The sequence below is a fragment of the Necator americanus genome, chromosome IV (assembly GCF_031761385.1).
Source record: "Necator americanus strain Aroian chromosome IV, whole genome shotgun sequence".
NCBI classification, from domain to species: domain Eukaryota; kingdom Metazoa; phylum Nematoda; class Chromadorea; order Rhabditida; family Ancylostomatidae; genus Necator; species Necator americanus.
Genome location: NC_087374.1, coordinates 11203436 through 11216901, shown reverse-complemented (window position 1 = coordinate 11216901; position 13466 = coordinate 11203436). Strand labels below are relative to the sequence as shown.

The 13466-nt window shown below is 40.4% G+C and overlaps 1 protein-coding gene across 1 annotated transcript; it reads left to right on the top strand.

Moving 5' to 3' along the window:
* Nucleotides 1-1214: 1214 nt before the first annotated feature.
* On the top strand, nucleotides 1215-8422 carry RB195_000937 (uncharacterized protein; the record flags this gene model as incomplete). Its single annotated transcript, XM_013436762.2, has 15 exons — nucleotides 1215-1463; nucleotides 1531-1690; nucleotides 1795-1893; nucleotides 2416-2570; nucleotides 2654-2782; nucleotides 2856-2964; nucleotides 3269-3391; nucleotides 3456-3574; nucleotides 3631-3708; nucleotides 3794-3952; nucleotides 5041-5130; nucleotides 5205-5300; nucleotides 6678-6773; nucleotides 6828-6950; nucleotides 8306-8422. 15 exons carry the CDS (start codon nucleotides 1215-1217, stop codon nucleotides 8420-8422), a joined length of 1902 nt encoding a protein of 633 aa, XP_013292216.2.
* Between the last annotated feature and the right edge of the window lie 5044 nt (nucleotides 8423-13466).

The following is a 13466-nucleotide window of genomic DNA, read 5'->3' as shown; positions in this document are numbered from 1 at the left end:
GGTAACGTCTTTATCGTTCTTCGCGCATTCGTCCTTACTTGTGTGCATCATGTGCTGTTGTTTTAAATTATTCATCGGTTCTTTTCTTCCTGGTATTTTGCTGGTACTCCTCGAACCGGGCCCGATCCCAATAGTCATCAACTGCACCGTTGCTGCCCTTCTCTCATTGCGACTTTAATCGAAACGCTCGAACGGGTCTGAACAAAATAAACCTGCTTTTATTATATTTCGACCATTTAGCGCCTTTTCGGACCCGTTAGTTCTCTACCCAATACTTCTATTCGAATATGTTTTGTTCCATTGCACGTGAATCTTTGTCGCTCAGAAGTTCCTTTATGTCTTCTTTTATGATTGTACATTTTTCCGCGAATTCTTATAGTTGTGCGGTTTTTGTTACTTTGATACCGCCACTTTTTGATTTTGATTTTCCTAACACGAATTGCTGTGGGAATGTAAGCGTATAAGTGATTTAACACTCAGAAGTTTTATAGAAGTTTATGTTTTTTTGATATGAAGCTCGAAAATTCTATTATTCCATTCCTTCCTTTTCAATTTTTCTCGGTGTAAAAGACTTGAAGCCATATGCTTCTTGAAGTTTGTATTGTTGATAAAACAAGATATCGTCTGGCTGTTCACTAAACCATGTTATAGTTTGCAAGTTGATGAGTGGTACTTTAATAGAAATGTGTCAAATAATTCGAATTCCAGTAAATTATTCAACAATACCTGATAGTCATTCCTTCTTTTTGTGGTGTTCTCCAACAAAATTCATCGTGTTATCTTTATTTTAAAGTTATGATTCACAAAGATGATAAAATTCAAATGATGTGTATGGTCATTATTCAAATTATGGCCTTCGGTTTGGTTCGATTAGGAGATAGATGATAGTTTAGATGTAGAAGAATATGTCAAAGATGCAGCGAACTCTTTTTGAAAGTGACTTTAGGTGCGTTATGTTGCGGAGTGCTGAATTCGTTGCCTATCGATGCAGTGATGTATGTTGTAGTTTATGAAGAAAGATGAAAGAGCAGATGTGCCTATGCAATATTTGGGCTCACTTGAGTTTAACCTTTTATGTGGTTCAGATGGTTTTGTTTATGTTGTAACTGCATCCTGTTGTGTACACTCTGAGAGCACATTTGGGTCGCTATTGTCCATAGCATCGTTGACTGGTTTGTGCATTACCTGTTTAATACTACTAGTTTATATTTGAGATGACAAGGAAACGGAAAGTTGACAATTCCGGAGATGAAGGTGAAGTAAGGAAACCGAATGGACTAGGTGAATATGGATATCAATCCGCTCCTGTTGTGGAAGCATCGCCTAGCAGTGGTTGTACTCAACAGAATCCCACGTTTCCCCGTAAAGGGTCTCGTGGAGATTATTGGGAAAATGAAGCAGATTCGAACCATTCCTTTCCCACTAAACGAAGCCGACACTTTGGTGGTAGCGACTTCAGAAAAGTAAGTTGCACAAAATCTCCAGTAAGCTTAACTCTGTTTGTTTATTTTCTCACTTCTCATACTGCAGAACTCCGGTCACTATGAAGGGGATGAAGAAATGTCAAGATCTAGAACTGTCCCTGAGACAGAAACGGATAATAGTCGAGAAGATGAGGGGACTTTTCCCAGTGAATTGGTTGCCTATTTGAAAAGTATTGAACAAATGAAGCAGCAAGAAGGCCATATTGGTTAGTAGTGCAATTTGTGAGAGAGTTTCTACTCTACAAGTCATGCACTCTTTTTCGAATCTAACAATCCTCTGGTTTTCAAGTTGATAAACATGTAGCTTTAGAGAATATCGTTTTGGAAAAGTGCGCAGAGGAGTGCTCGGGAGAAGAAGAGAAGCTTCTATCCTTCAGGGATTCTTGCATCATCGTGGAAAGCGTGTTCGGTTGAGTGTTTTGTTCTCAGGCTTGGAAATTTTGTATAAAATAACTCTGTTTCTCCAATAGAGTTAGGCAGATTGCTTGAAAATTTAAACTTCAATCTGTTGGTCTACATGAATGAAGAGCATTTTTAATGCATAAATCGACTGTAAGAAAAGAATATAAAACAAACACAGTTAAAGATATATCAGGTGCGACCGAAGTAAGGGCAATTCTCGTTTTCGCTGAACGCTTTTTTTGTCAACTTGGTCCAATTGTCGTTCCTGTATGGGATGATAAAACTAGTCAAACTGTGTTCGCAGAGAATCTATCTCAACTTGTGAAAACTCTTTGGTCTTGCGAATTTATGATCGCCTTTGTTAGAAAGGTGGAAGTTCTGGAAGTTTTCAAACTTATCATATTCAATTGCTGCAGTTAGCGTTTTGAATAACCAAAATCTTACAAGGTGTTATTATTTCTTGCTTTCCTTACTATCTTAACTATTAAACAACAAATTATGTTTTCATATCACCGCTGTTTGATACCAGGTTCGTCGCAACACGGAGCAACTCTTTTCCTATCTGGATTGTCACGAATGAAACATAAACGGCTCTTGAGCCTGTTCTTCTCTGGAATATCCGCTCGAACCATAGAAACGTTGCTTTATGCACTCCATCCTGTTAACAACACTCAACAAGTCCAAGTAACTCTCATGTCTTTAGTTTGTTATAACAATTCTTCCCATACCTTCCAATTCTTTTTTCCTCTAGAAAAAAGAACTTTTAGCTCATTGAAAAGTTTGCTGAACTGTTATGCGACAACTGGAAAGATGCTGTAGGCAGTCAACATTCATCGTTCCTTATTCGTTGCCTCGCTAGAGTTGTTTGTGGCCTACCGAGAAAAGACAAGGAAAAGGTTCTCTTACCTTCACGTTTCTTTCGAAAGTACTCGGATCCTCTAACTTTTCCCGACAGCAGTTGTTTTCCAGGAGATGCAGCTAGTTCAACCGAAAGGAAAAGGCAGCGAGGAACTAAATACCTCTTTATCTCGCGTTTTTGAACGTATAACCTTGTTAGCATTGGACAATTTATCCAGCCGTACGTTCTTCTTTATTGAAGTGGCTTAAGTCAAACTCTTCTTACCATTTCTGACCACCCTAGGCAGCTTCCCGAGAAAGAGTTCCTATCTCAGATTTATAACTTTCCTGCTCGAAGATTTTGAAGAGATTGATTTAAGATTCGTTGCTAAAGTATATTTATAATCAGTTAAAAGTAAAAAGTAAAAATAATATGGTTATAATGATTGCTAAAACAAGGAAGAGCAATTGTGCGAATATCCCTATTAGACACTATTAGACACCACGGCTATGTGCTCACATTTCTGAAATAAGAAATATTTTAGCAGCCTTGGAAAATGTTCATCTTTCCCTTGTCATACAGGATGTCCTAGAGGCCGATAGCATTGCTAAACAAGGAAAGTCAACAGCAGTTGTGGAAAAACTCCTTGCAAATTCAAGTGAAAGTGGTATGTTGTGAAACTCTTATTTCTATATGGTTCTTCTTACAATTCGCACTACTTACACTTATAGGTGAGAATCTTCGTCAACTTTGGCAGGGTAAAAATAGCTCAAGAGTATGGGAGAAGTTAGTTGTTACATGCCGTGAAGAGACATTGCAGTCTTTATGGGAGACGGTCATTACCGGACATGTTGGTGCTTCAATGTTAGCAAATTGCTTACTTCGATTATATTGACCTTACTTAAGGTTTCTGATCTGGCATCTCATCCGTGTGCAAATTTTCCTTTGCAGAAGTTCTTCGCAAGTGTAAAAACCCTAGAATTGGTAGCATAGCTTTTATTTTAAAACTTACATATGTCGTAAAATTCCTACCTTTTTTCGTAGCAGCTCACTGGTAACTATTGTTTAGGCTACGGATGTTTGTCATGAAGCAACACCGTTACTCTCCACGTTTCTTTCTAAAAACCGGTGGGGAGTTGCTGAGGCCCTGCTGAAATGTGCTGCAAGACACGAAGAATTACAAGCACCGCTGCTGAAGGAATTGCGGCGCTATTTCAAAGCAGATAAGGTAATTTTTTTATACATGCGGAGATGAGAGCAGCAGGGTTCAGTCTGCTATGTTGGCTATGCTTTTTTGGCTATTGTTAGTCTACTACTGTTGAACATTGACTACGAGGAGATATCATGCATATTTGGACCAAAACCACCCGAAGCCTGTCGAGCTTGCGTAAGCGGCTGCAATTGAGGTGGGACCATCATAAGCTGCATTTGATCTGGAGTGATGAGAGATTTTAGCGAGGATCTCACCTCGATCACAACCATTATCCCGCCACACTGCTCATGGTTATCAGGTTTAAAGTCGTTTCAACATGACTATCTCACTTCATTGCCGTGTTATTTGAAGTGCATGTGTTGGTTTCGTTTAGAATTTTATTTTCATGCAGCAGAATCAAACCATTCTTCCCAGTTCTGAAAGTACCTTAAATTCGAGCATTGCGCTCTTCGGCAGACTGTTGATTTTTTGTCACAAAACGACGGTTGATTACAGAGCCCTCCGGCTCCTCACACTTTTCGTTTACGATATACGACGTCAAAAATCGAATTAGGACTTGAAGTTTTGTCATCCAATGTGCTCTTGGCTACTAAAGGAAACCTTAGCGAACTGCATTAGTCGCATTTTCATGTGGCTCCTAAAATTGCTGCTGTATTCTTCCAATTTCTGTCAAATCATCTGCAGGATAGTCTGTTTCGTTGTAGATTAAGCGCTGAAGAGCATCGTTTTCCCAGCAGTTGCGGAAGAAACGAGTTATCGCTCAAATATATATATATATATATATATATATATATATATATATATATATATATATATATATATATATATATATATATATATAACGCAAAGTTCAAATATTTGAAGACTTTGAAGGCTATGCTGTGCTGAACAGCCAGACATGAACGCTGGCTCTTCTCGAATAAGGGACGTGAGCATTTCCTACCGTTGGGCCTACCTCTGCAGTTTTGGAAAGCTACGACTTCTTTTTATTCCGCTTTGAATCACCTTCTTCTTACGCAGAATCGCACATACTTTATTAGAACAGCAGGCTTTAGCGATCGTGATGCGTTTTTACTCCATAGGCTGTTATATCCTGTTTTCAGGTGGATAAGAAGCTGAACTTCTTCTACAATGTCATCACACTAAATGGATACAACGGAGAAACTTTGAATGTCGGAGCGTGCAATCTACATGTTAGTTCTGTATTTTGTTTTTCTCTGTTTCATTCAGTTGTGTTAGTTGTTTTTAATAAACGCATCCGTTCCAGGGATGTCTGTTAATGGAAGTATTACTTTCATTCAAGAAAACTAAGACACTAACCGCATGTTTGGAGGCACTTTCACCCGGTGATATAGTGCAGCTGGTTGGTGGACTTTTCTTCCGGATTTCGACTATTCTCTAGCTTTTGTCCCAGCTATTAAGCTATTAATTAACCCCAGCTATTAAGCTACACATATGGTAAAGTGTAAGAAAGTACTGAATTGTTTGCTTTTTTCTCTTCCTTTTTTGACACAATGTCTGCTCTGCTACATTGCAAAAATTACTTGACAAATTCTATAATTATGATGGTGCGGAATTGGTATTCATTCAGTAGGAAACCTTTCTTTCTCTATTCGCTACTCGTCTCTCCTACTTTTCAGCAATTTGATTCTTAACATATTTCACTTCGCGGCGGGTGTGGCGCAGTCGGTTAGAGGTCCGTTGAAGCCACACGGTCGAGGGTTCGTTACCGCCCTAGTGCAAACCAAGCCTTTCATCCCTCCGGGGTCGATAAATTGGTACCAGACTTGTCTGGGAGGATAAAAACACTGACTTGATCATCGACTGGTCCCCGCAAGTCATTGTATGGGCCAACACGCGTTCCAAAACCCCAACGATTACGAATTCCAGTAAAACGCGTTGGCGCATCTCGAGTGGATTTATACGCCAGTAACTTTATGACTTCTATATTTCACCTCGTAAAGAATACTTCATCCTTATATTGAAGTTTCGTTAAAACTGTCAGTCTGATCCCAAATCCTTGCCCAACATTTGTTTTTCTTATCAACATATCCTCAATTTATGATAGGTGATTTTGAGAGGACTTTCTTTGTTTGTTTGAGCCAAGATCACGAGAGAATATGTTCATTTCCTGTCAAGTTTCGATTTGCGCAGCGACAGAAGATGGCGGATACTGTGAAAAACAGTAGTCAGGAATTCTCCGAAGAACTTTCGCTTGTAGCAGAAGTATCATTAGAAAGTGGATATGTACCTAAGCGCAACCGCAAAGTTTGAATTAATACTTCTTAGGTATAAGGAGTTTGGTACTTCATAGCTAGAGTGCGGGTTCTGTTCTGTCTTCAGTCGTGTTCTGCGGAACGATTCGAAAATATAAAGTGGCAAACTCAGATCTGCGATTGTAATGGTCGGCCTAGCACCGTAGTTTCTGAACCTATGGATTGTCTAATGTTTCGTTTCCATTGTATACCACAAATTATATGAGTATGAGTTACAAGCAGGGCCAAAGCTTTCAGCTTCGTAGATCCGTGTGTGAGGTTTCTAGAGGCTTCTTCGTTGTACAATTCGATGAGTTTTATATTCTTAATAAAGTACTCGATGAACCAGATCTCTAATCTTAGCAATATTGATGTGAAGATTCTGAGAACATCCGGTGTCATTTCTGTTTATTCATATCATCTCAAGCTAATACTTAATCGTTTTCTTTTTCACTTCGAGCAATTTTTAATTTACTTTTTTTGAGGCGAAGAATAACCGCGCTTCTCATGTCCTGCAGGCTGTTTTCAAGAGTCCCACGATTGATGAAAATGTAAAAGAAAAACTAATTTCTGCGTTTGAAGTGAGTTACAAGGCTTATTTCAAGATTCACATAACTACAACGATTTATTTACAGAGTGATTGGGGATCTCTAATTTCGGATGTCTATGGCAGTCATGTGTTTGAGACGATCTGGGATTGTTCCGTTTTCAACGTGAAGAGACGTCAGGATCTGATGAAGAAACTCGTCCCAATCCATGTTAGTTTAGCAAATCTTGACTCCACTGTTGTTACTGTCCTATGTATGTGTCACTGGACTAGTTATTGGAATTTTTCTTGATTTTCTTTTGCTTTTGCTTTGCAAATATTAACCAAACGATTAGTGTCACGAAAATTACTCGTCAATAATTATTTGTAAATAATTGGAATGTACTCAGGTTGGCGGTGCGGGCAAGTTACATTGAGTTAAAAAGTAAAAATGAGCGCATTTTCAGTGTTGTAACATAAGAAAAAGTGGTAGTTGTTGAAGAATTTAAGGAGCAAACAAAAATTATCATCAAAAGGGGTAGCAATGTTTTTTTTGGGATATAGCCAACTGGCAGTACTTTTCGTTGACATCAATGGCTTTCGTAACGTTACATGTAGATTTGACTTTTGTGAAATCCACATATTTAGGACATCAGTTCTATTTTCTAGTTGCCACATATTTATGTTTAATGAGATTTAGTTTCGTGTCACATACGTTGCAGATTTATGGGCATTAGTTTTGTCCTAAGCGGTTTCTTTGTATAGTATAGTTAAAACGACATGGTGCATGGTGCAATTGCGTACGCGGCTTCTCTCGAGGCGGTGCGGTTAGGAGCGTACTGAAACTCTTGCTGGCACCACCCATCGCTGCAGGTTGCGATGGTCCCACCTCGGTTCCAACTGCTGCCTCCACCGTTTCGAGCGCATACGCAAATGCACCGGAACTACACTCGTGATTCGTATCGTTTTGACCCGACACAGTTACCTAGGCAGTATCTTGAAACTTCTTTATAAGATCCTCTATGAAATGCAATAAAGAAACGAAGTCCATGATCCATGTTTGCTACTACCATATTCACGGGCACGCATATCACAATAAAGTGAGAGTTTGAGTGAAACCGATATTGTTTCTTGCTGACAACGAATTTTACTCATTTTTTTTTTGGCATCACTCAACATTTTTAAATCAAAATGTAGTAATCATTTTATTTTTGGACAAAATCTTCTCATTACTAGACTGTTCCGATTTCTTTGGATTCTTAATTTCAAAGGACGTATATTCATATTGTTGAATGTTTTCGACCGGGTTGGCGCAACCCGTCTGCCACGATTTACGTTTTTTTTTTGCTTGACACATCCTTTCTCTCATCTGTCCTCCACTAGTCGATGGTGCTTCTTTTTTTCGGTTGAAGACATTTGGTGTTGGCTGCATGTTAGCGGCAGCTGAGAACCGACGCCTTTTCGTGACTGAAAATGAAAATTTTCGGAAGGCGTACAAGGGTCTAACATGGTTGTGGAGAATAGAGGAGGAGTTTGCATCAATGCCCGATTTCACATGCTTCAATTTGTTCAAATTAAAATTTTCAGAACGACTCAAAGTTCTGGAAATTTGCAATGCTGCGATGTGACATGTACCTGTTCCGAAAGGACAGAAAAGCATGGGTGGAGAAAATGAAGAAGTCAGTGAAGAGATCAAAGCAATAACAGCTATTGCTTTGAAGTTGTTAAATCTACTGCTGTTACTTATTGTTATAATTTGCTTGTTGCAAAACATTGTTGTTGAAATTGTTGTTAGAATTGTAATTTTCCAGCGAATGGAAATTAAAGCAAATCCAATGTCTAGTTCACAAAATTTAACTGTGCTATAACCGCGAGTTAAAAGTTATAGCCTCTTGGATTCTTGAGAATTCCTTTTACCTTGGGCAGAAATCTTCTCATTGTACTATGACTAAAAATTGAAGTATTCACTAAGTGAAAGCACTAACAGCTAAGAATTTCAGTAAGCAAATGAAATCGTGCTGATTTCATCGTGTTAAGGCGTGATCGAATTTGTGATCCCAGCCTTTTATCTTCTCTGATAAATTTGGTGCCAATTGAACTATTCCGGAAAGATGAAAGTCTTAGCTGGCCTTTGGAGATGTTGACCGATTGATTGCGCAGAAGCAACGGTGACTCGTTATCACTGAGTTACATCTCTAATGCGAATTGGGTTAGATAGGTCTTTACCGGACGTTCATAGTCGGCACTGAATGGCAGAGGCAGAGGAAACACATGATGCGACAGACGCATCACCCTCATCGGGTTGAACACTTTTGACGTCGTCTATCGCTGCCAGAAACTTTTTTTTGATAGAAAAATTGCCAAAGTGCGGTAGCTCGAAAGCAGTCGCCAGGATTGGTCGATTTATCGTCAACTTTTGTCTTTTCGGCAGTTTATTAGTGCCTTTTAGAAAGGCTAAGCTCTTTATCACTCTAGATAAATTGATACCGGGTTCCTCTGCGATGATAAAAACATTGAGTTGACATCAGTAAGAAGTGTATGTAGGCGGCCTCAACGCGATCTCTAAAGGCATCATCCTACGAATCTGAGGTAGTACGGATTCCAGGTGGAGTATCTGGAGTGGTACGGGTTTCAGATGGGTTATGGCTATACGGGGTCGTAGATTGTGGGGAAGAGAGTGATTCTGTCCATTTCTCCCTGTATCACTGGAAACGGACGACCCTGAATGCTCTTTCTTATGACGGCTTATGTTGCAATGCGCAACGTTTGTGCTCCGCCCAACCCCGACCCGCCTGCGATTCATCCGAATGTGTTTTCGATTGAGGCGCTCTGCAATTGAGGACGTCTTAAGAAACAGCGTTCCGGGGTTGGCCGTTTCCACTGATACAGAGAGAAATGGCCCCTTCTCCATAATCTACGATCCCGTATACGAATACTCCACCTAAGATTTGTACCACCTCAGACTCGTGGGGTGATGCCTTTAAAGGGAGCGTATCTCTGACGTGGTGCGGAACCCACACCGAAAGTGGAGTTCGTGTAGTAGATGGCGGAAAGCAGTGTGGTTCCGCTCATCTCTCCATGATCGTCGTAAGAAACCGCATGGGAACCCCTGCACGCTGCATTTCAGGTTGTTGGTTGAAGCGGAAGGCGTTGACTCGCCCCAAATGGTTTTCAGCAAGGACTATTCTTTTATCGTGTTGGATTGAATTATTTATTCAAAATCAATTATTTTCAAATACAAAATTTGAAGTTCATCATGTAAGGTGGTGCAAGTCAATTAGTTTTTGTAACGATAAACCGTACCTGAATAATTCTCTTTCAGAAATTCGAATGCTCAAATTTATTACCAGTTTTCACACTGGTAACTTTTCTTTGCTGAGTAACGGGGATAAACTTCAATAGGGATACCCTAATTCTGTGTTAGGGTTGTCATTAGCTAATCTCACCATTATTTTCATCCCTTTTGTGAGCTTGAGAGTGTGTATTCTGATTTCTCAGCGGTTTTTTTCCTTGGGTTCATTTGTGTGTATTCAATTCTGGTAGAGTGTTGTTTCGTAAAATTTCTCGTTTCTGTTAAAATTCCTGATTTTTTCCAGGCGGCCCCACGTCATTGCCGTTTTAATTAGCGATTATTTAGAAATGCCAGCAATGTGTTCCACTTAATTCTTGCGATAATAGCAGTGAACTGGGATTCATTCCTAGGCACGTTTGATAGGACACAGAACTATTTGTTTGACAATGTGGAGGTGTTTATCAACGGAAAGGACTTGATTCGTCGTTCTGTCGTGTGTTAATCTGTTCAGAACACATTCTTTTGAAGATTTTCCCTCACTAGGTAGTTTACCTAAGTTGTTTTTTCTATAAGTTTGCGCTGTGCGCTAAACCGTTTACTACATTTTTTTTTGTCTCGAAAAGTACTCCATCGACTTGTCGGCTATCAAAAGAAGAACTTAGGAGAATCTTTCTCGGAGTGTTGAAGATCACGAATCTGTGACAGCTACAGTATTTTATATCGCACTAATACATCGGCGAAGGAAATTACGACGTGATCCCTGTAAAAGTGAAATCCCCTTGAATGGAGTATAGTGCGGTTGCGGTGCAGTTGCGTGAGGCAAGCGTCTCACTGATCCAGTGCACTTACGTATCATTAGCAAAGAAGCTTAGAGTTTACAGTAGTACAATCACCTTTTAAACTGATAGACGTGGAGAATAGCAATGCCTAATTACGGTAAATTTTGAAGTATAGCGCTATGATTGAAGTTTGAAATACTTGGGTGGTCAAAACGACATGAATCTCGAGTGTTGTTGCGGTGCATTTGGGCACGCGCTTGAAACGGTGGAGGCAGGAGCTGGAACCGAGTTGGGACCCTCGGAAACTGCAGCGATGGATGGTTCCAGCAAGGGTTTCACCACGCTCTAAGCCGCTAGGCTCCACCGAAGCGCCTCGAGAGAAGCCGCGATTGCGTACGCGGCTTCACCTCGTTTTGACCCACTATATTTTTTCGTTCGTTCCTTAATTTCTTGTTCAAACTCGTGTCTTACCAGTTGGATTTCTAGTTCACTTTTAAGTGCATTAAAATTGACAAATTGACAGTATGAAGTTATTATCTACTCTCATTTTCTGTTACTGATAGTCTAAAATGTCTCGCAGCAGCAAAGTTCTCTGCAGCCACATCTTAGAGAAAAAGTCCGATGAAAAAGTTATTGATATATTGAGTGTACGGATGCGTTTCGTAGTATCGATTGGTTGACCACAAACAAATTATAATGGAAAAAATAAGTCATGGGAATTGAACATTAGATGATGATTACCTACTACCTCTATCTCTACGGTGCAAACTATAAAATATGTTGAATTGTTGGTGTCCCAAAATCTAAAAAATGACATTTTTTTCACAGTCATTTTATGGGCTGTCCACCTTAACAAGTTATTTTCGTTGTACAATTTTCGAGTTCTTCCCAATCATATATTCAAATAGTACCTCGATTTTATTGCAAAGACAACTATCGATAACTATCGAGTGTAACCCCTTACGTCATCTATTTACCTCTGTCATGAAAATCCGAACGTTCGCCTGACGCCGACCACAACTTCGGTTGGACCAGCGGGGTTTTGTGACTGAACCCAGCGAGTCCAGGATGTGCTTGCTCTGTTTTACCGACAATCTGCACTGCAAGCACAGATTCGGCTGCACCCGCAATCGGCATTGAGTCCTTAAAGGCATCACTCCACGAATCTGAGGTGGGACTGATTTCAGGTGGAGTATTCGTATACGGGATCGTAGATTATGGAGACAGGGCTGATCCCGTTCATTTCTTCCTAATTGCCATAAAAAATGGCCCGGAAGATACGGCTTCGGGGGTACCGGCGCGCTATTTTCTACAAGGAGTTCGATTAGAGCGCGCCAGCCTTGTGCGGCACCGCATCTTCCGGGCCGTTTTTTACGGCAATTAGGAAGAAATGGACGGAATCACCCCCTCTCCATAGTCTTTCATCCCGAATACTCCACCTGAAATCTGCACCACATCAGATTCGTGGGGTGATGCCTTTAACGACGGTCCCCTCCCCAACTCAAGGAAATCAGTGAAAGCTACGTGTTCCACCACTACCCGGAATTGCTTGGGTTTACACTTATTTTGATTCTAATCCTATGTAGAATGGAAATGTTTGCATGTGAATTCATGCAATCGTCAATCTAGTTTGACTGGCAATGTGCAGAACTCGTTAGCACTCATGGTAAACATTGTCACGGGAACACCGGAACTTCATAACTATGGATATGTTGGTTTGTTTTACGAAGAAAGTGAAATTCAAAACAACCATGGGTCTTCAAAAGGCAAAACGACGAAGTTTCGATATTTCGCTTGTCGATTCGCTTCTTTTTCGTCGATTTTTGCATTCCATTTAAGGAGAGCGTCATCAGCGCATTCCAGTTTGGTGTGGAATCTACAAACACGGATACCCATACTGTATGTACACATATAGAGGTTCTCCGATAGCGATCACGGATTAGGTAAGTGGGTTGTAGTGGCGATGTAGACGTTCTCCTCCACCACGAGAACAAGTGGGGAGATTTTCCGAAATTCCCGTGGACTAGTCGAGAAAATCGTATATGAGTTTCTTTTCACCTGTAATTGTCTACTGGGGGCGGCTATAGATGGTGAGAGGTTCAGGTATGGCTTGCACGGCAGATGTTTCGATACCACACGAAACCAACCAGGTCTTGGTTCAGCGCTTCGTGGATAAAAAAAATTCGGACCAGACTTGTCCGAAGATTCGATTTTAAATCGTAATCGAACGTGTTGCTGCATCCCAACGGATTCACCAAGGCTGGGCATTTTATCCTTCGGCCTTTAATCATCTAATCCCTGTCATTGTACAAGAACATTTCTCTGATATCTAGGATTATTATTTAGTGACTTTTTGAGTGATTTTATTTTATTTACTGACATTTTGAGTGTCGCGTTTTTTTTAAACGATTTCCGCCATTGCTCATCGCTCCGGAAAGCTGATCAATCGCGTAACAATGTTCTAGTGAGTATCATTGGTTCCTGAATTTCCTTCTATCCGGCAACTATTAAAGGCATCACCCCACGAATCTGAGGTGGTACGGATTTCCGGTGGAGTATTTGTATACGGGATCGTAGATTACTGAGAAAAGGGTGATCCCGTCCCAAGATAGCCGTATCTTCAGCGCCGTTTTTTACAGGAGTTTTTCCGAACTGCCGTAAAAAAACGGCACTGAAG